At 38.7% G+C, this 23,988-nt stretch overlaps 1 protein-coding gene across 2 annotated transcripts in view; it reads left to right on the top strand.

Annotated features, from left to right (window-relative positions):
- Window positions 1–6,917: 6,917 nt before the first annotated feature.
- The window catches only part of LOC120534432 (cytolytic toxin-beta-like), a 33,110-nt gene continuing 16,039 nt past the window's right edge, over window positions 6,918–23,988 (top strand). The window contains exons 1-4 of one of the 2 annotated variants that reach the window (XM_039762005.1): window positions 6,918–7,163; window positions 8,054–8,156; window positions 9,253–10,989; window positions 20,436–20,550. In XM_039762005.1, the coding sequence (XP_039617939.1) occupies window positions 8,120–8,156; window positions 9,253–10,989; window positions 20,436–20,550 (1,889 nt within the window). In that variant the 5' untranslated portion in view covers window positions 6,918–7,163; window positions 8,054–8,119. Of the gene's footprint in view, window positions 7,164–8,003; window positions 8,157–9,252; window positions 10,990–20,435; window positions 20,551–23,988 lie in introns of both variants that reach the window. The other variant, XM_039762004.1, reaches the window with a different exon arrangement.

Genomic DNA, 23,988 nt, shown 5'->3' with positions numbered 1-23,988 from the left:
ACTGAAAGCAGTTTGGAAATGCTTGTTCCACCCCTTTTTCAGCGGAGGATGGGTGGTCAGCTGCACATGAGTTTACCGCTCCACGCTCTATATTATCAGGAGACCTCCATTTCTCTTTCGGAATCTCCTTTTTAATCTTGGGTTTTCTCACAGTGTGGGTCTCTCAATGTGTAAGAGAGAGACCCTTTGCTGTTTGCACCCCTTTTGATTTATGAATGACCAGCACCGATGTCTTAGGGATCGCATCGCTCCGGGAGGCAGCACTATCCCGCTGCTCTGGCTTGTTCAGTCCTTCCACCAGACACTCGGTCATCATTCCCGTCTCTTTTATAGGGCTCGAGGTAACTTGGCACCTGCTACTAATTAATTGCGGGCCCATTTCACTCTGCGTCCCTTTTTCCTGTACGGTACCGGTAACTCTTACCTGTACTGCCAAATTAACCATCTCGGGAAGCCCTCGACCAAATCGTCGCAGGTATTCTTCGACCCATTTCAAAGGCACTTCGGCCACTGCTCCCAGCTCCTCCACTATCTTCTTAATTGACTTTACAGCTCCAGTACGACAATATTATTATTTGAAGTGACTGGAGGTGGGCTTGATTCATCATCAGCCCTACCTCCCTGCCGTGAGGCAATGAGCACGGCCGTTTCTGGTGCAGGCTCTGTTGGGTCTCGCAATGACGGCTGGGAATTGGAATTCCAGAATGCAGCTAATGGCCGACTGTGATCTGCCTGTTTTAATTTAGCGGCGGATCGATCAGTCATGTCCTGGACCTCCTTACCTTTATGTGGGGTGAGTGATGCCTCGCTCACCTCCCCCTTCCCCTTCTGAAAGTCCAAGTCCGTCATTTCATGGGCAAAGTAGGACACAGCAGGAAGCGGACCTTCTCCTTCCCATAATTCCAATGGGCCGGTCACGTGGTTCCCTTTGGTGAATGCCTGTGACGACGCTTGTTCACCCAGAAGTCCGTTGAGATGGCCGCCTTCGTTCTCGGCATAAATGCCGTCCTCTGGGCCTCTCTCCAGATCTTCTTTGTCTGAGAGGTACATGCTAGGAACAAACTTTATTAAATCAAACCAATTTGTGCGTTTTGCTTCGGCACGTACCTCATTCTGGATTTGATGATCCGGCGAGTTTTTTCCCTGAAGACGATTAACTCTCATCGTCTCATCACCGACGCCGATACTTTCGGGTCTGGCATTGCCGATCTGTGTTGCTTTCTTCTTCCCCATGACGGACTGGTGAACGGGTATGGCGGGTTCCTGCATGTCGTGACACTGTCTTGTGGGTTGTGTGCATAGAATCTTTTTTATTTTCAGGTTTTCTGCCAAACAGACGGCCAGAAAATCCTGCCGACTATGCCACTGTGACTCTAGAGGGCGCTGTCACTCCTCAAAACCCACAGACAGAATGTCCAAGACTCCAGGAAAAAGAACCAACAAATATGTTTTTAATTATTTTCTTCAATAAAGTGCACAAAAGCACCACCACTACAATACACAATAAATCCAATAATCAATAGAAATATAATAATCCTCCACTCCCTGCAACTCCGTCACACAGTCCATGTGATTCAATAGCACTTCTGGGTCAGATGAAGACTCATATTTTTCTTCAGCCTGGAAGTACTTCTGTTCTTCCGTTCCCGTGACTTGGGAATACTTCTGAGCTACAGGGAAAATAAAAATACCCGCATCTCCCTGCAGCGTCTCATGATGGCACCCATGGCATCCAGCAGGGCTGTGAAGCCAAACTCCATCTCCCATTGTTCCCGGGGTACCTCCATGCTGCAGGGAAGACGCCATCCAGCAGCCTGGATATGTCGGCCGGGATGAGCTGCTGGCCATTCCATCACACTTTTATCTAACTACATTTTGTGAAAAATTTCCTTTATTTCACCCTTTTGATCAATATACCTGAATGGTGAGTGATGTGTTCCTCCTCTTTTACAGTGTTTATGAGATGATGCAATATGAAGAATATACATTAGATCACATGTAATTAACAACAACAACAACATCGACAAGTATAGTACACAATAAAGGCTGAGCCTGCAAATAAATATCAATCATAATAATAATAAGTGACATGGCAAAAAGAAAGAAAGATAACAAGTTCAAACTAATAATGTTTGACTCAGAATTGGCAATAATAATGAACAATCTTTACAGGGCAGGCTGATTTTAACACTAGCACAACTGATCATTCCTCTCTAAACATTACAGACAGCCACTTCTTAAAGAGTAAACTGTGAATAATGTTTGTGATTATTCTAGTTCAGTGTTTCCCAATCTTTTTTGAGCCACGGCACATATTTTACATTAGAAAAACCCCACAGCGCACCACCAAACAAAAATGTCACAAAGAGTATATGTAATGAAATATAATGATCTTCTAGTTTCAATTTACTCGCAATTTACTTACTCAGTGTGAAACCTGGACCTGTTTAGTTGAACACGACGCTGATATACACACAGGAATTGAAGAAAGACACACACGTAGATATTCTTTAATAGCTCTGAGTCTCTCTCTTTTTTTAGTTTTTAGAGCAGTCATGTTTAAAAAGCCAATCTCACATAGGTAGGTTGTGAAAAACGGGAGCAGGGCTGACATAGCTCTGCTTGCCAGAATGGGGAACTCCTTAGCAGTAGTCAGTCAAAAACTTTCCAAAGGTAGATCAGCAAAGCTCAGCTTTAAACCACGATTTTCTCTCAGTACAGTTATTTCCTCCTGCTCCTGCAAAATCATGTCTTTTCCAACTACAGTTGAGCTAAATGGGTTCCTAACCCAGTCAAGGCAATCAGTGGAAACTGAAGGGAAAGAAAATGACAACTTCTGTTCAAGAGTTTTCAAATGCTTGCCTATTGTAGTGCAGAAATGTTGATACCTTGCCATTTCTGGATGTGTGTGAACATGTCAAGGCTGGCACTTTCCACATGTTGTTGTCAGAGCTGCACCTTTGAAGGAAATCCATTTATTTTATCTGCTATTGTGAGCAGGTTTTCATTTTGGCCTTGCATCCTTGTGTTCAGGTCATTGAAATGTTGAAATACAGTATATCCGCCAGACACGTCAGTCTTGCATACTACTCATCACTTGAAAGCAATTTAGCGTCATCACACCTCTCACACAACTCATACACATGGGCAAAAACTTTGCCACAGGACGACCACCGGACCTCCGTATGCAGCAATATCACTTTATGCTCTGCTCCCATTTCCCCACACAATGATGCAAACTTGCGACTTTTTACAGGTGCCTTATCATGCGCACAAAATCGTCTAATACAGGAGCTAGGTCTGCTGGTGATATCTTGGCAATGAGTGCCGCACAGTGCAGAAAACAATGCATCGCAATAACATCTGGATGTTGTTCTTTCACTCTGCTTACAAATCCTTTGGTGCGCCCGAACATGGCGGCTACTCCATCAGTGCAAACTCTTATGCAGTTTTCCCACTTGAGTCCTCCTTGTTCAAGGTACTTTGATACAACAAGAAAAATGTCAATTCCTTGAAAAACAGGAAGTTATCTCAGATGGTGTCTCCATCTACAATGAGCACATTTGCCAAAAGTTGTGCATGTCCACTGATATCCGTAGATTCATCAAGTTGCAATGCAAATTTTCCACTGGCGTGCAACTTTTCCAAAACAATCCTTTCAATGTCTGCAGACATGTCATCAATACGTCTGGCAATTGTATTATTTGAGAAAGGGACTTGGGCTATTTCTTTAAGAGCGCCAAGGCCAAGCATCTCATTTACAATGATTTTGCAGGCAGTTAGTATTAATGTCTCTGCCACCGTGTGTGCTTGTTTTGATTTGGTGATGAGTTCAGCAACTTGATAGCTAGCTTTGAGAGCTCTCTCATTCATCTTTGTGGTTTTCCTCACTAAAGCTGCCTGTTTCTTAGTCTGTCCACGAAGTTGAATAAAATAGTCTGTGTTCTTGTTTTGAAGTGACGGGTGTTTTATTTGGAGATGGTGTTTAAGTTTGCTAGGGACCATGGCACTGTTGGACAGCTTTTCCCCACATACCAAGCATAACAGAATAGGCATGGTTGGTTCCCTAGTAAATCCAAAGGAAAGATAACTTTCATTATATTGTCTTTAGCTCACCTTTTTGCTTTCTTCTGACCACTACTCATACTAGGGTATCATCTGGGTCACAATTTTCTCCAGGACCCAGTTCGGATTGTGTACTTCTTCTTTTCAGATATTTATCCATTGCTATCACTGCTGTCACAGCCGAAGCATCGCTAATTCTACTGTTTGAATGGCAACACGTAGATACACAGATTAATTAACCATCTGCTGCCACCTTGTGGAAGTGTATTTAATTATTCTGCCTGTCACTGTCGCATAGACGAACAAAGACAAATTATTTGCAGTAGATAATTTTCAGACCAATTAAGTGAAATTGGATAATTTTCCACGATGCACTTGATGATCTCTCACGGTACACTAATGTGCTGTGGCACAGTGGTTGGGAATCACTGTTCTAGTTGACTGTATAATACCCTTGTATAAAATGTGTGACAGATAGGGTGCGTTGTCGTCCCCTTGAACCCTCGGATCAGACGCCAGACACCAGATAAAAGTCCAATAATTGACTTTATTAAAGCAATAATGTGCACTAAGCACCCAACATTCCACTATATTCATAAACAATAATACTAATCAATACAATAAACAATCCTCCACACTCCCAGATTCATTGTCTCCCTGCCACCCGACTCAGCTCATCCGTCTGGGATTTCCCAGAGTCCTTTATAGTCCTTGACCCGGAAGTGCTTCTGAGCCCTCAGTCCATGTGATTATCCAGCACATCCGGGTCAGGTAAAAACTCCTCTTCTTCAACCCGGAAGCACGTCATTTCCTCTGTCCATGTGACTGTGATGTACTTCTGGGCTGTATGGAAAATACTCCTTGTTCCTCCCTGCAGCGTCCTCTAGCGGCCCGCATGGTATTGAGAAAGGAAAAATCGTTATTAAGCTATAATATTGTATGTATTAATGTACCAATAATCAATAAGCCATTGTTTTAACTGCCTCTGCTAAATGCATGTAAAAGGTAACTTGTAACATTTTAGAAAATTGCTGACTTTAAGTCTGATCTAAAAGAAAGACTGTTGATCTATTAGGAAACGTCTGCATATTTTGTTTTATCAGCAGCAAATAGGTACTTTCACTTCTGCCTTATTATTTTGAACCAAATGATGTAACCTTTGGGTCTAGTACTGAACCCCCCCAAACTATTGTGTAATCTTGTCTCATGCTAAGCTTGACTCTGAAGTCTGTTATAAAAGGGAACTCACCCCCGCAAGATCGGGGGGCTTTTTGCTAGTAACTGTCACTGACATAGCTGGCAGGCTGCAAATGTCTCTCTGATCACTAAAAATGAATAAAGAAACTGTTATATTTTTCTTCTGATCAGTGTCGGTCTGCTGTTTCCCTTGAACCTTCGACCACAGTATCCAGCAGGGCTGTGGATAAAAACTCCATTGTCCAGGATTCCCTGCTGGCCTTCGGGGCACCTTCATGCTGCAGGAAGGGCTCCATCTGGCGGCTTGGGGGTATTGGCCAGGATGAACGACTGGCCATATGCCACAAATGTTAAATGCCTAAGTTAAGATTTATCCATCGGACTCAGATATCCCAGAACTGTTAAGGATGATCTTTAAGCTGTTGCTCTGATAACAACACCAATGAGTGTGCTGCACTCTGGGCACTTTTGCCAGAGAGATGGCACATGTAAGACCTCTAAAATAGTGGTGGTCTTTGAAAAAACAAAACAGTGACACAGTAAAATGAAAACAAAAAAATATTCCAGATACACCATTTATGACTAAATATCAAGAATCCTTGGAGTGTCAAAACCTCAGATTCCTTTGATAGATTGTCTGAAACGGACTCGGAAAGAACTTAAATTATTTATGAAAATCTGAGATCATGAGAAAAAAGGAGAGTGAGAATTTTGAAAGAGATTGACCATAAAATTAGATGTATCCAAAATACTCCCAGAAATCAAACCCAAAAATCAAATTGCTCTTTCCTCAAGACAAAAGGGAAACCCAAAAATAGTTTGTCTAAATGTTGTAAGCCTGTGGGTAAGAACTAAGAAAGAATTGCAAAGTCTTTAAAAGTAAATATCCACAAACCTGATTGGAATGTTTTCTTATAAATTGGTGTTCCTTACCCGTTCTTTGAGTGCTCCCAGTTTTCCATATCTCAAGACTGACAGAAAACTTTCCCAGCCCTTAAAGTTTGTGTTTTAGCTTTGGAAGCATAGTTACAGAGTTCCCGGTTTTGATTTTTGCTTTGATTAAAGATTTGAATTCCTTCTTTAAGAGTGGTCCTTCCTTATTGCAGATTGTTCAGACTGCTAGTGCTGGTAGTACAAAGGATACAATGATTAGCACATTTAGTCTTAAACATAAAGTTAGGGTCCATTGAAGGAAGGAGAGGACATGTTGAGTTGTTTGTTGTTAAGGAGCTCTTTCCGTACATGACATTGCCTTGTGTGTTTGGGTTATAGCATAGAAGGAGGAATCAACTCCTTCATGAGCACCCCAGGAAAGAGACAAGTCAGTTGTACTGGTGAATTCACTTTTAGATTAGATATATTATCATTTATTATGTGGTAGGGTGTAAATGATGTAACGCAGGTCCTCTCAGTGCCAAAGTGTAATTTAAGTAAGTTAAAGAAATTCAATAGCTAATATTGGAAAGCATGAATTTTTGAAGATAGCCTTTTCTGTTCAATTCTCAAAATACGGAAATAATAATAAAAAAAGTGTTTTTCTGTAAATCTCATATTTTATTATTATTTTTTTTTTCATTTTGGGGCAGGAAGTTAATAAAGCCACAGTTAAGTTAGTTATTCCACAATGCAACCACAATACAAGGAAACAGAAAAGAGGAAACAGCTTAACACAAAGCCTCTAAGAGAAGGCACTGACAGTGAAGGCTTGTTGCATGATTTAATGCTCTTGAACTTTTGAGACTTGACCTATCAATAAGCTCAAACAATTTCCTTAATAATTTAGCTAACACAACATTTTGCTTGAATAAATTAATCAATCAATCAATGTTATCAATTAAATGTTCTGTCTTGTGCACAGGAGGATGACACAAAAACCAGAAGGCAAAGAGAGATGAACTGAGGTGAGTACATTTCCACTCAGAATGATTATTTATGGGCTTGGTCTTTGTATTGCTGTTTCTGTCATTGAAAACAAAATTATGTCAAGAATGATGAGCAAACAAGGGGATGCAAAATGCACTTTTCAGATGATGAATCAAAATGAGAACTTTGCTAATAAAGGGATGAGAGTGGCTTTCCTGCTAAATACCTTGTTAGTGTGTGCTTTCGACTGTAAGTGTGCTCACCTACACACATAAAGTTGAGCCATTAAAGAACACTAGCATGTTAGGGACAATTTAATAAAAAAGTAATGTTATTTTAATAAATACTTCAGTAGCTATCAGAGAAAACTGACAAAATGGCAACAATAGAGACAAAGTAAGACATAGCACATAAGACACACATTTTGTTTTTGAGGTTCTTGTATAGTCCAAAATTGAAATTTATAATTGTTACATAAAAAGGATGGGTAGCCAGCACCTAAATAATCTGGAAGAACTGATGAATTTTGGAAGCGTGAGAATGTGCTTGATATGCATGGCTGTTCAGTTGGCAGCAGAAATATGGGAGCATCATCACTCTAGTGAGTAAAAAAGTGAAATTAGATTATTAAGCAAGACTTTTTACATTTTAATTCTTAGAAAACCTCTTTTAAAATTACAATTTATCTGTTGTTATTGTAAAGTAATTTAAAGTACTTTCATGAATGAAAATGTGCTGTAGAAATAATTATTGCTGAACTGACAACGCCCACAGATGAAGGAATTATAATTGGGTTGTTTGCTGCTTAATGTTTCTTCAATTGATTCAGAATGTAGGCTTGCTATAAGTAAATGTATACTTCACCTTGTCATAACCAGGTTAGATTGAAGCAGACTCTGAAAATGAGCCATTGTGATCTCTACAACAGTGAAACAACGATGCAACAATCAGTCACCATTAAAACTGCAGCTCTTGGACGCCATTCCAGCTGGGGATGCTTTATGACTGTCGTAATGACCAACTTGTCCCAGGTAAAGTCATTCAGCTCCAGTTCATAAATATCAATGTTAAGAAATAAAATGTCAGATCAGGCTTGGTCCCTAAGGTTGTCTGTGAATGTAGTCAATAATTCATTGAATTTTTCCAGTACAATAATGGAACAATTATAACAGAATTCTTAGCCTGATGACATCCCAACCAAAAACTAAAACACCCATTTCCTACTCCAACCTCAATCAGTGGTTTAAATATGGCAGTATCAACTATCATAAGGCATGTGTAAAAATGTATATGATTTTTCAGTAACACTTTAGTTTAGGTCCTGCAAAAACAGCATCTATTACTCATAATATTAAGTAACAAGATCTTAACAAAAACTCCTTTAGGTCTTCATAGCACTTACAAAGCATCAGTAACGTGTTTATTCATCTCAGCAATGTGACCAACTAACAGAACTTCACTTTGGAGTGGTCTGAGGTGCCTCAACTAAGACAGTTTACTTTTGACATTAAATATTTAGTACAAGAACTGTAAATCTTTCATATGAAAAAGTCATTTTGCCATCATGTCATAATGCCACATTGCACAGACATGAATAATCGGACTACTGATGTTTTATAAAAGTGTTATGAAGACTAAAAGAAGTCTAAGTGAAGATTTTGTTACAGAAACTAGACTAGATGCATATTTGCAGTACCTAACCTAACGTGTTACCACTTTGAATTAATATAAACGGTTTCTTAAGAATTTTTGTTCAGTAATAACCTAATTTACTGGACTTACAAAGAAGTCTAACAATAATTCTCATGGATACAGGAAACTTGGGAGTCATCAACTACAGAGTTAAATACAAATTTAAATGTGGAACCAATCTTATAACATCCTTTGGACAAAGACAAGCAAAAAGGTGTGGAGATTGGACAAGCAAACACAGTACAGATGGTAACTAAGTCACTGAAGCAACACTTATAATTTATTGTCATGCTGCCCCTTTATCAAGTAAATTCTTTTAATTAATTATTTGTTATTAATTTCAGACTGGGGTAAATAGCTGCAGACTGTTGTTTAGTTTATCCATAGACAGAATATTTTAAAATGTAATAATTTCTGATTTATTTCATTCAATAGGGGTGACACTCTGGAATAAAACAGACCTGGAAAAAGATGTTGGTATTCACCCTCAGCCTCTTACAGAGTATTTGTTGGAGACTTCCAACTCTCTGACTGACAAGGCTAAGGCGCTTGATATCAACTCCTCACTGAGGGGAAGTTTTGCCTGTGGCCTTGTAAAGGTGGAAGGTTCAGCCAAATACCTAAACAACAGCAACTCATCAAAGCATCAAGTGCGGGTAACTCTGAATTACTTCATGACTACCATGTTCAAGCAGTTGACGATGAGCCAACTCAGTAGAAACAACATCACGTACGAGGAAGTGTTTAGGCAGGGAACGGCAACTCATGTGGTTACAGCGATTTTGTATGGCGCTCGAGCTCTCCTGGTGTTTGACAGAGACATTTCTAAAGATGAATCTGTTCAAACCATTGCAGGGCACCTAAAAGTATCTGTTAATAAAATCCCACATTTCACTATTAAAGGCAAAGGGGCAGTGGACTTTTGTGATAAGGAGAAAGAGGAATTGGAAAAAATTCGCTGTACATTCCATGGAGACGTTCGTATTCCTAATCTTCCAGTTGACTATTTAACTGCTCTAGATGTCTACAAGACCTTGCCTGCTTTACTGGGTAAGGATGGTGAGCACGCAGTGCCCATTACTGTGTGGCTTTACCCTCTCAGTTTGCTGGAGCCTGTTGCTGCCAAGCTGATGAATGAGATCAGTATTCATCTGGTCACCCAGGTAGAACGTGTGCTGGACTCTTTATTAGAGGCTGACATGATGTGCAATGATCTTTTAACAGATTTTACAGTGAAGTGTTTCTACAGCATAGAGCAGAAAGTCATTCGATTCAAAACATTGCTGGGAGACTACAAGCTGCATTTTCAAAAAAACCTTGCTGAGATTATCCCATCAATTCGTGGAGGAACAGCAGCAGAAACGGCATTGGCTGATTTCCTTGAGACGCACGGAATGTCCCCCTTTAGTCAACCAAAGTTACAGGGTTGGCTGAGCTCACTGCAAAAAGAGATACAGGTGATTGAAACTCTTGTTAAAGATATGAAAAATGGAAATGTATCACTTCTTACAGGAAAAATGGATATAACAGAGAATTTGCTTTTGGAGTCAAATGTTAATTACATTATAAGTTTCAATTTTAACAGGTTGAGCAGTGAAGGCAAAATTTTAAATACAATGGAAAATTATGTTAAATGTAGAAAGCTGAAAAATGACAGAGACAAAGACATGGAGAGCAATGAAGGGAACGGTGATGAGTGGATATATTCACAGATGGGCTTTAACAAAATAAGAGAAAGAAAGACATTATTTGTTGATTTTGTAGTTAACAACCTACAGAACAAAGCCATCAAGTTTATGGTTACAGCTCAACCTATGGAGAAGCGAGAATGCATTTCAATTCTCCTATATCGTAATGGAGAGCTGTGTAATCCAGACTTTGAGCCTCCTTCAATTCCAGATGTCCCTAAAGTAGTCAAAGCTTTCAGTGACTTTGCAGAAATAAAACTTTCTCTCCCGCTCCATGGATCAAAGGAGACAATGAAGTATCTGGTGCAGGTCCGGAAAGAAAATGAGAAAGAGTGGAGTTCACAAGTGACTGATAATACTGAAAACTGTTTCATTCTGAAAGATCTTCAGAAATCTACAAGGTATGAGGTGAGATACGCAGCTGTTTGTGAGGCAGGTGTGGGACCTCCTAGTGGAGTCATCTTGTTACACACTGAAGACTCAGGTAAATATCATCCATCTTTTTATTATATAGTACCTTTCTATACTAACCACCATTCTAAGCTAGTGATATCATACATTTGAATATAAGTCCAGGCAGATGACATAAGATGTTTTGGGTAACATAGTGAGTCTGAAGATGGATATGAATTCATAACCTTGCTGAAATTTGTTTTTCTGTATTGACAGATGGTTAATAAGTTCATAATTATAAGTATACTGTTTTATTGGAGGTTTAAGAATTTAAGCTTGAATTAAAAAATTCTATGCATGCATGCGGGTATTAGAGCATTAGAACAATCTTGAGAGCAGGATATTCAGACCAACAAAGCTTGCCATTGTCTTGTCCACTTAATTTGTATATGTATTCATATATGTATATATCTATTAGTAGGTATTTTTTAGATTTTTTTTTTTATTTACTTAATGTTATTTAGTCTTTCAGTAGCCAAAGTACATACTACAGGGTGTGAATAAATGGGGGCAAAAACTGCCTTTAGGAAAATCAAATGACATATTCTTAGGCAAAAGCTGTAATTTAGTGCAAAAAAATAAACTGCTTTACAAATTAGTTGAGAAGAAACATGTTGTATTTGTGGACTGAAAGATGAAATCCCACTTAGGCCAGTAGAAAAATGTTTTGTGCATTGATATCAATGTCCTCCCACCATTCTCAGCACACTCCAGCTACCTGATGGGAATTGTAGTCCCTATGCTTTTTTCCCGGATTGTTCCCCTCCCATTACACCCCTACTCCCCAATATGCCATTTTTAAGTTGGACCAATGGGAACTCACGCATAAAATTTCGTGAAAATGAGCCATTTTTGTGTGTTTCGCAGACAACTACTCAGATTACAATTTTATTTATTCCTATTTTAAATATATTTCACATGTGAATGGTATACTGCTCTAGAAATGTAAATCAATGCACACTTTGTGAAAATAAAACAAATAAAAGTGAATTATTAGACAGTACCTGCTAAAGACAGGTAAAAGAATAATTTAAAAATATTTGCCATCTCTTGCCTTACATGTACCTTCAGTGCCTTTCCTCTGTATTCGTGTGTGTGTAAATGTCTCTTTATCAACGTTCCATTTGTTGAGCGTGTTCCTGTAAAACCTGCTTCTCAGACTCTGTCAATATTCTCGAGGTGCCTTCCTCGCCATCTTCCCAGTTTTATACTATAAGACTATAAAGGCAACTCAGTGTGTGACTTTACTCCTGCCTGTGCATCTCACACTCTCTGAAGGACTGGACACACAGACCTAGTGTTTTATTATATAGAAGATTAATTCAGTTTTGTCCTTGATAGAATTTACCTTTGAGTTGTAAGTAAAGCTCAAAAGGTTTGGGTTTTAGTTGGTAAGCAATACCTGTTATTTGGCACAGCGCAAGGTGAAATAAAGACAGCATTACTGCTATAAAAACATAGGGGATGAGAACAGTGTGTCTTCCTTCCTGCTGCTCAATGGATTATCATTAATACATTTCTTATCAAAACCCATTACCTCCAATGTACAGTAAATAATGGATGAAGAAAGATCAGTTGACAATAGTAGTCGTCTGTCTCCTTTGGCAAATTTCTTTATGTTTTTCGGACTGTATTATTGTCTTACCATTGGCCAGAATTACTGTTTATTCCCCTGCTATAAGGCACTGAATGATAGAAAGAGTTTAAAGACTTCAAAAAGTAGTAAAAGAACTCTCATATTCCTGACTACCAGGAAAAAAAATATTGTCCAATCACATTTTTTTTTAAATTCTCTAATCTTTGTAGGGTAATTAGAATACTGAAAACATTTTTTTTCAAAAAAAAGTTTTTATTTTCCAGATATCATGTGTCCACAACAGTGGACATCGGAACGCCATACATGTGAAACTGAATCTTGATGGCAATCAGTTAGTGCCAAAGAAAATACAAAAAAGTCAACATAAGAATGAGTTTAACATCCATAACTGTCAATCATAACTTTTGTTTGTCTGTTTTATTTTGCTTTGTTGTGCTTATTTGGTATGATACTTCAAAAAGCAATTCCCCTTCTTGGAAACACAAAGGAATACTTTGCACTTCGTGCACATCACATATGTTTTGCTCTTGCAGCCAGATCTGCGACACCTTGATGCATGTGTTTCGTCCACCATCTCTGGAAGATGGATGGCGCCATAGTGTCTCAGAGCTGCATTTGGCTGCCGTTTCCACTTTTGACGTGGGGGAGTGTAGTCATCTTCGCTGTCACTTGCGATTCCTGCTTGAGCCCGGGTAATCAACTCCTCACCAAGGAGCAGTTTGAAGTCAAGGAACTTCAGTGGTTTCTTCCCAGAAACTGGCAGTCACTCTTATACTGAAGCCACGAGTTGGTGATTGCCAAGTCAAAAAAGTGGAATACTGCACGCACTGTCCATTTCCGAGTGCGAGAGGCCATCCTGTAGAAACTCAACATTCGGTCAACCAAGTCCACACCACCCATGTTGGTGTTGTACTCAGCAATTGCCAGTGGCCTTGACACCTGGACAAACCTTTGTCTTTCTTGGACCATCTTCTGCGTGTGTCCTGAGGTTCAATGCCATAGGCAGAGGATGCCATGACAACTGGCTTGTTGTCCAACCACTTTATGACAGCAAGTTCAGGAGGGTTTCGTCTAACTACCATCTCTGATGTCCCTCTTCCTTTCTTTTGAAGGGCTTATCCCCTATGATCTTGCACTCCTTTGGAACCCTGTTATTCATGAGGGTTCCAGTTCCTGTCAGCCCTTTTGTCATCAGGGTGTCGAGGAGGTTGACCGTTGTAAAGAACCTGTCAAAGAACAGGTGGGTTCCTTGGGAACAGACTCTGCCAAATGAAGAACAGCTTGTTCTCCAATGCCTTTTCCTCCTGTATCTCTGAAAGTAGTCTTGCCTTGGTAGACTACAAAATCCAAGACCAGACCATTTGGTGCAGCCAAGACAAACACCTTCAGTCCAGTTGGGTATGGTTTGCCCGGTACATACTGGCGCACTGGGCAGCGACCAGTAAATGGAACCATTTGCTCATCAATGCACAATTTTCCTGTTCTAGGCAGATTTAGACATCCTTGCCTTACTTTGGTCAAGAGGGGCCTGATTCTCCACAAGAGATCACTTCTTTTTTCATCGTCTGGAACATCAAGGTCGTTGACGATCTTAATGGAATTTCTCAGCTTGTAAAACCGATTTCTGGTCATGGATTCTGCCACAATTTGAACTCTGGTATTTGAGGCCCAATACATTAATCTTAAAAGTAATAAAGGGAGAAAAACACAATTAAAATGAGTCTCAACTGTAAGAGAAAATAAGTTATTTTTTTATAAAACCAACTCAAGGTGTACTTTGGATTCTTGCTCCACAGTGGACGCCGACTGGACTCAGATGTGGACTGTTCTGCTTTGTCTGACTCCTCTGCATCTGCTTGCCCTGCCTGAATTTCATCCTCAGAACTCTCTGAATCATTTTCCTCTGCTTCTGCCTCAAACACTGCATCTTGATCTTCTTCATCAGACAACTCAATATCTGAGTCTCCATCAACAATTCGCAGTAAAATTCTCTCTGCTTCTGAGAATGAATCCCTTTCTTGTCATTTAAAAAAACAGAACAAAGTGGAGGAAATAACTACAAATGTCCACTACAGAGGACATTTTTTTAACACTTAAATACTACACTAAAATACAGTTAAAATTATTCAGACAATGTTTAAATGTGTTGTTAAAAGACTTACATTAAATATGCCACCAACATTTCAAGCCAGAATTTGCTCAATAAAAAGTACAATGCACTTACTTTTCCTCTTCCCATAAAATGTGCCTGCAGTGATGGACGCCATTTTCCTTAATGAAAAAGAGAAAGGTACCAAAGCCCCACCCCTTCACATTTGGCATCATTGAAAAGCCCTAAATGTCCTCAGTAGATGGCAAAAGGAGTTAATTCAGTAGTATGCAGTGGGTTGGAGATATTCAGGTTTACATATGTCCTCCAGAGAGGACAAATTTGAACTACTGGTAGTCAGGAGGATAGGATGCTGCAGACGCTACAGTTCCCAGCACATACAATTAACAGGGGGTATCATTGACCTCTAGGCATTCTCAGTGTTTTTGTAAATATATGTTTAAAGCCATAAACCATTGAAAGCATCTGCAGTGGGTGAAGGAGATGAAGGTACAGAGAAATTGATGACTTCATATTTGTATGAAAGACTAAAAATAGAACTGCTTCATCATAAAATGGATTTAAATAAATGGCCACCAATGTTATGAATGTCTTCATTATTTAAATCTTTGTCGGTTATTGTAGGAATATGGAAGACATTTCGGTAACACTTTATAATAACTGCACACTATGAGGCATTAGTTAAGCATGACTAAATACTTTGTTCATCATTTAGAAAGCATCGCTTCCACATTAATTGGCATTAGCAACCACTTTATAAATGCCATTATAAATGCTTTAGTACTGATCACAAAGCATATTTATAATGTCTTTGATAACTGCATTTACGATGCTTTATTAATGATCAATGAACTAATAATTAATATTTTTCAAAGAATCAGTACTAAAGCATTTATAATGGCATTTATAAAGTGGTTGCTAATGCCAATTAATGTGGAAGCGATGCTTTCTAAATGATGAACAAAGTATTTAGTCATGCTTAACTAATGCTTCATAGTGTGCAGTTATTATAAAGTGTTACCGACATTTCACTTGATTAATTAATTATCTGTGTTGCCTTCAGCAATGACAGTCAATAAGTAAATAATTTGTTAAGGCTCTTACTTTATTTACCTTAACTCTCTCTGTTGTCTCAGGTTTTTTTCTACAATTTGCTTGAACATTCCGGTTGATTTTGTGACTTCTCTCATCGCACTATGAATTATAGTTTGGTTGCACAACCAATTTATTCATGCGAATCCGAGAGACAGGCTGCGGACTGAAGGGGAAGGGGAGGTGGGGCCACAAGAGTAGGGAGCCAGGCAGGGCCGTCCTCACTCACACACCAGCCTCCATTCGAATCACTCTACCTTTTGCCATGTGATGGAGTGCCTCTGCTTAGCTAGCGATACCTGTTTGCTCAGCAAACATAATCATCTACAGATTGTTAAAAAGTAATGTTTGATGTTTTTGAGAGGGAGATCACTGCTACGTGTGTTTTAGATGGTACCTACTCATTGACAGTGATATCACGGCCACGTGCTCCTCTCCCTACATGGGGGATGCTCTCCCATCAGAGCAGAACACGATAAGAGACAGTAGCAACATTTGACATTGGAGGGTACCTTCCTTCCGCTCGGCCAGAGATACCTTGCCAACTTTTTACATTTTTCCCAAAGAGATCACAGCTACATTCTCGCACCTGATAGCAAAACCAAAAATATTGTATATCAGGAGGCCCTCGGATACAAAAGCTATCAATATAAATTCTTCTCAATACAACTTATTACATTTTATTTTTTATTGATTTTTAAAGTTTATCCTGTTTCACTACTACGCGGGCAGAGCCATGGGGGACAGCTAGTATATTAATATATAAGACAGACTAGACATGTGTTTCTTAAACTATGTGCCACAAACCATTCTGAGTTGCCCTGAGTTGTGAATCACAATACTACTGAATGGTAAAAGATTGCAAATAGTTTATAATAGGCAAGGAGTAGCCCCCTAAAAAGGATTACCTGCAATTCTCCAAGGGGAAGGACAAAGCAACCATAGGCAGTGATTTTCCAAGGGGGATCAGTCCATTCGGGACAACAATCACAGGTGATTCTCCAAAGGGTCTAAAGAGATGACAATCAATGATGATTCTACTAGGAGGATGAAATTGGGTCATAGGAAAAAAAGTTTAAGAACTACTGGACTAGACAGACAAATATATAACACAGAAGAGGCTGATTATTTACTGGTTATTAAGAGTTAATAAGTATTCTGTATTTTTTTTCAATAATGTCCAGTGTTGGGTGGAGTTGCCTCTCTTTATGATCCAGTTTCAAGTGAAGGATTCCTCTTGGTTTGGAGTGCACCCTTTCTCTCTTTGTGATGTGGTCCTTTGTCTGAGGAGTGCAGTGCTTTCTTCAGTTAGGCTATTTGTTGTGACATCTTAAACTTCAAAAGTAAAACATTACTCTTTCTGTGACAAGCATTCAGATACTCAAGTTTTATTCTTGAAGTAATAACTGCTTCTTAGTCTTCTCAGCTCACCGGCATACAGCTTGGCTTGACAGACTGGATCTCAGCTTTGTGGTCCATAAAACAAACAGATTGTCAGCTTTCAGCTCCCATGCGAGGGAGCGGCTCATCAGCTTTTTAGTTTCAGAGTGCAGGTTTCTGAGGGTGTAAGAGGTCAATATGGAGAATGTGAGAGCAGAGAGATGAGTGCAGCTAGTTTTTTAAATGAACATGTAATCACTTGTAAGTCACTTTCAGATATAAAATCAATGCCTTCTGATTTGTGTGTCCACCAGAATCATTCACTGAATTATAACTGCCTTTTGCAATTTTCTGTTGCTAGAACAGCATCACATGTTGTTATGGACTTGATAGGTTGTGCCCTCCAAGTAGTACGCAGCTGGTTAAAAGGTCATCTTTGGAAGCACTTGTGAAACCTTACCACCTTACTTTTATCCTTGTTCTGAATTATTGCCTTTTCATCATTGGATGAGCTGCTTCTCTGATAAGGTGTAATAGAGCTCCTTAGGTAACAGTGACCACAGCGCTACTAAATAAGTAAGGGGATATTAAATGCATCCCACTTTATGTTCTTGGGGTCTCTTACCTTCTCAGATGTTGCAGACATAAGGTAGCCTTCAGATCCTTTGTGTTCACCTTGTGACATCACTCAAGTCTGCTGCTTGTCTTAAAGGCAGTTGTTGATGGGCTGATGCTCGGGTCTGTGATGACAGAGCATGTCTTCAATTTCAAAAACAATTTAAAGATTGTAGTAACAAGCTAGAGCATAACATCAATGTTAATAATTCATAGCATGAATAATATTATGAAAGAGAGAAAGGATAAATTAGCTTGTGTAAAAGGCTGCTGCATGCAATGTGTCAACATTTTTTCCTCTTTGTAGATATATGGTGCATAATGCATGTGCCAAGCAAGTATTTAAGATGGTATCGTGGCAGTTGTTATGTCCCTGCAAAAGCCAACAGAAACTAGAAAAGGTCTAATGATCATATTACAATTGTTAAATTTACAAGAAACAGAAGGAATATACAAAAGTGAGTTGAAGAACAGGTGCAGGTGTTTCATTAAATTTGCCCCATGTACACATGTAAATGAGTGTGACCTTCATGCACACACTGGGCAAATCACAAGTGTTCACTTAAATATCTGAGCAGACCTGACTTTGTGATATGAGAGGTAAACCCATACAGACATAGCAAGACCATGCAGACTCCAAATAGACAGTATCCTGGCCAGAATTTACACCCACAGGTTATGATGAGCAGCATAAAAATGGTCAGATTGTTATGGTATTACATGTTGTTATGTGTTTTATTTTTATTTAATTTCTACTGTGTTTATAATTATGTAGTGTCACTTAAAATGTAGTAATGTTCCATGCTCTTCATGGGTGAAACCCTAAGAGGCAGGGCCACCCTGACATTACAACATTTTATTATGGTTTCCTTCCTCTTGGGAAACATCAATGTTATTTAAGAATTTTTATAGGCATTTTGAAGTTTAAAGTCAGTTTCCCCATTTCTTCCCCTGGGTTGGCCGCAGTCTCAGGCAGTATTGGGAGAGGTGACTGGAGTTTGGGGAGGTTTGTTTCGACAAACCAAAGGAGACCCTGGCCTGCTCTGCTGCTTATTTGAAGGCCTCACACCTTATTTGTTACAGTATTGACTCCAAATTAAGACAAAAATGGTGTGAGTCCTTTAAAAGACCATAAAACAGACTATGTCCTTCCCTTTTCCAATAGAAAAGTTCTCACCTAAGGCAGCCCGACCCCAAACTCCACAAACAGGCTTCAGCCTACAAAGGCCTAAAAACAGGATCTGGTTTAAAATTTCAAAAATATACTTTAAAATGTTACAAAATATACTTTGATACACAAAAATACCTCACAAAGGAAAAGAACAGTTAAAAAGCTCATGATTTGAGAGCCAAGTAGAATACAAACTCTTTATGATTAATTAAGTTTATCTGAATTAAACAAAAGAAGAACCAAAAACTGCACTCAAGGAAAAAATGTAAAGGCAAATAGGGCTAACGTAACAAGGGAGCCCACAGCAACAGATATTAATCCTCAATCCAGTAATCAAGAAGAGAAGCAAAAATCCAAGAATCCAGAAAGCCAATACTCACAAAGAACAGAACTCTCCAAACATTAATGAACCACAATTTCATTCTCCAGGGTCACAATATACAGACTGTGAGTGGTACTTCAGCTGTGAGATCAGGGTTCACCCTCTCTTGGGGTTCCACCCTCAAAACACAAGGAACAGAAAATGATGCTAAATAGGAAAAAATTGAGCAACATTAATGAAAAATACCTACTTGCTTTATAAGAAACAAAGAAAACATCAAAAATGATAATAAACATAAGCAGGGAAATAACCCTGACTGGTGCACTTCAACACAGCTATGGATTTTGACTGACTATGATTACAACCTTGTACTAGTGTGGAAAAATAATTTTAGGGTAACATAGCATTCATCTTAAAGAAATAGCATAAAGGGTTAATAAATGTCAAAAACCTGTTCAGGCACATCAGGAAACCAGATAAAGGTCAAGTAGACAACAAAATGTACACTGAAATATAAGAATTGGTTTAGGAAAAATGCTGAGATGGTCAAGTAAATAAAGAATGTACCAGAAGAAAGGTTGCTGTAATATACAAAATGTACTGAAGGATGACTAAGAAATCAGCAGATGTCCTGTGAACAACCAGAATGGACAGTTGTTATATGTACAGAAATTTTAAGGGTGGTGGTGCAACTCAAAGGTATAAAAGGACCAGAATATAATATAACAGACTTTTATTTTATATAAATCATTTGGGTCTAAACCAATGAACCAACCAGAGTAAAATGTATGGATTGACACTGTATGCAAATTCAATGGTTTATAAAATGAACCACTCTTCATTGTTTGTCTGACCATTCTGATCATTCTAACTAAGCTATAATGGACTGGATTTGGAAAAAACTTTCCCTCAAATACATTTTGCTAAGGAGTAATTTAAAGACACCATGAAGAGCTTTTTTTCTGCCTGATTACTGATTTCTCCTGTTAGGGGACGTTTCTTTCTTTAATAAGATGTTAAATTTCTACCACACTGCTTAGCATTTTTCAAAATCTTTAGAATTAAAGTACAATTTAAGAATTTTATGGAATTTCCCATTTTAAAATAAACAGTAATTAAATTAATTTACTCTCTTGTTGGTATATATTTAATACAAAATTAAAGTCTATTTTTTTTTTTTTTTTGGTAAGGTCTTGTCACCTGTTGCTGTGAAAAATTACAGGACCTTGACCTGTCAAACACAACTATCACCCCAGAATGCATGAGAACACTGGCGTTAACTGTCCATGCCTTCAAGTATGTCAGGTAAGTATTAAAACCCTCAACAGTTTACTGCTATAATTAGGTTCAATTAATTCTCTCATAAGATCTTCTAATAAACTCTACCCATTTTACAAGGACTGATGTTACTTCATTAAGGGGACTGGTTTCCCCTAAGATGCCTTTCTACACTAGAATGGCCAGTGTCCTTTATTTTAACCCCATGTCACATTACATAATTGAGATAGCCAATCAAATATGTGCAGTGTCACATGTCCTGAAACCACAAGTGTGCATTTTAACCTAAATATGGCTCATCCAATGGACCAAAAAAGAAGATTATGACAGAAATGCAACATAGGAAATCAAGAGACGTAAGACCATCTGATTTGGATGTCAGAAAATGTAACATATGAACAACATCGGTCACTAAGCCAAAAACCACCCAGAACAACATCCACCCCTTGACATTTCTGATTTTCAGTGAGCATGTCTAAGAATATCTATTTAGCACACCTATTTAATTGTAATCTTATATATAAACATCTACATGTGGAAGTGTGTGAGTCTGTCCGGCCCGGTAGTAAAAAGTGGAGTTGGGGTAAGGGCTCCACCTCTGAAGAAACAGAAAACTAAACATCTACACGTTGAAGTGTGTGTGTCTGTTTATCTCGCCCGGAAGTGCGAGAATACTACAGCATGAAGCTCAGAGAACCGACCCCAAGTTAGCATGTCGGAAGAAGAAAGAGACTCTGTTGCCAAAGTAAAACCGACAAGAAAACAGAGAAACTCTTACGCAAGCAAGACGAGCACATTGGCAAAGCGGTATCCCTTTTACTTTTCCACCCTTCACTAATACACAAGCGAGGTGAGCATGTCGGCAAAATGAAACCTCCTAGGAGAGAGACGCCCAGAGTAGTTCCTTTCAATTACCTGTCATCTCTACATTTCTGATGATTTCAATAGTTTCTAGGACCCCGGGCTTTTTACAGCACGGGCTTACACAGCTAGTATGTTATTAAATACCATGTTACTTTTATTTTCTCTATACTTTGCCTTTTATCTAATAAGGCATTATTTGGTTGGTAAGTGTCATAGAACCAAAATAGTTTTTATGTGCATCACTTCTGTTTACTTGTTTAAGTCTTCTTCTTTTTCTTCCTCCTCCTCGTCTTCATCTTTTCCCACTTCTAGGTGGAGTCGACATGCTGATCAACCTTCTAAATACAGCTCAGTCAGTCACACCCTTTTCCTTCAGATCTTCTTTTCCTTTATCCATTTACATCCTCTTTGGTGTTCCTTGCTTCCTCTTCCCCTGTACTTAAATTCCCAATACTCTTTTTCCCACATATTCATTGTCTCTCCGCATCACATGTTAATACCACCTCAATCTACTTTCCTGTATTTCTTAGATATCTCTAGCACTTTGTTGTACCTCTGAATGTCTCATTTCTTATTTTGTTCTTTTTTATAACTCAGGACATCCATCTCCACATTCTCATTTCTGACACATCTAACTTCTTTTCCTTCACTCCCTTTACTGCCCATGTCTCAGCTCCATACATCATTGAATGAGCTTACCACAGTCTTAAAAGCCTAACCTTTAACCTTCTCCTTAAATCTTTGATCACACAACACTCCTGATATCTTCTTCCAGTTCTTCCATCCACACTGCATCTAATTTTCCATATTGGGCTACAACTGATCCTAGATATTTAAACATATACACTCGTTTCAATAGCTCTCCTTGCAAGCTAAACTCTGGATCCTGATCATTATTAAACCTCAGATATTCTGTCTTCTTCCTATTTATCTTCAGCGCTTCTCCATTCCTCCAAATTCTTCTCCACTTCCTATTTTCTGGTGCTACACAACACAAATGTCATCAGCAAAATGCCTGCACCAGGGAGATTGGGCATTTCATCTCATGATTCAACACATCCATAACCAGAACAAAGAGGTAAGGCCCTAAAGAAGACTCCTTGATGCAGACCTACTTGAACTAGGATCTTGTCTGTTACCCCAACACTGCTTTTAACCGGAGTCCTCACTCCCTCATGTATATCCTGGAGAATTCTCACATACTTCTTTAGTCCTCTTTTCTATCTCATGCACTTCCAGACTTCTTGACATGGCACTCTATGATAAGCCTTTCGCAATTCAGTAAATGCTATATGGAAACCTTTCCGGTTTTAGTGATGCTCCTCTATCAGTTGTCTGAATGCAAAGACAGCATCCGTTGTTCCTCTCCCTGGCATAAAGCCAAACTGCTCCTCCTCTGTGGTGGTCTCTACCATAAACTCTCTCTCTATAACTTCTTCCCAAGTTTTCATTGTGACATCAGCTTAATCCCTCTATAGTTTCCAAACCCTGAATATCGCCCTTCTTCTTATAAATGAGTATAATCACACTGTTCCTTCACCCTTAATGGCTAACATGGTACAGCAACCTAGTACTTCACCCTTTAGTAAAATTCCTGTCTTTCTGCAATAGTACAGTACCATGTTTTCTTCTTTCCTAAGATCCCTAAAACCATATGATTCCATTTGCAACCCGAACATTATGTTAAATTCTTTATGGTTCAATTCTTGGTTAAATTCTAGATAGCCACTGTCATGTTTTGGTATTATTATTAGCTTTTGATTTTGTTTCTGTTGTGTTTTTGTATATTTACTAATTTAGTTTAAGTTTTGGAGTACATAGAACTTTAATGTCTCTCAGTTTCTGAAATTATTTTGCATCCTTTCCTGGCGCTGTCGTATTTCGAGGTGAGTGTTGCCACTTTGCTCAGGAACTTATCAGAATGGCATATTACATCACTAGGGTGACAGGTTGTAAGGTCAGCTTTGGCATTTATGTTTATTTGAGTTATCAGAGACATACCTTTGAGTATTTAGCAAAATTTACTGTGTGACTGATTTTCTTGCTTTCAAATTAAGTGCAAGGACTTGCAGCTTTGGTTTTGGGATGTGAGCTGGGGCTTATCAACAAATGATTTTGATTTCTTGGTTACAACCTTTGCTTTTATTTAGACTCGTGTCTTATCTACTGGTCCCTTGTTTAAAAGCACCATTTGTCACTTTCCATTATGCTTCCATAACATTGACAATTGAAGAATCCTAATTTTAAAACTCATATAGTGTATAACATGCATGTTTCCAGTTATTTTAAGTTATTCAGTTATGTATTATATAAGTCAACTCTTATATATGCCAGCATGTATACATAACCATATTCTTTTGTTTGGACAGCACTCCCATTCCTATAATGAATCTGGGTTTTTGTTATTTCAATAAACAGTATGATTAATTTTTGGAATTAGTATATTTTGTTGTATAATTTTTATCATTATTCTTATGATGCAGTCTTGTTTTTTGATGTAGTGTGGCCGCTGACAATTTGTGCCAGTCCTTGCATGCCTTCCTCTGTGTTGTATATTGTTGTAAGGCTGGCTTCCTGTGATGGAATTCACATAAAATCTTA

Source organism: Polypterus senegalus, chromosome 8 (genome assembly GCF_016835505.1).
Source record: "Polypterus senegalus isolate Bchr_013 chromosome 8, ASM1683550v1, whole genome shotgun sequence".
Taxonomy (NCBI): Eukaryota; Metazoa; Chordata; class Cladistia; order Polypteriformes; family Polypteridae; genus Polypterus; species Polypterus senegalus.
Note: the sequence above shows the minus strand (reverse complement) of the source record. Positions and strands in the feature narration are given on the sequence as shown.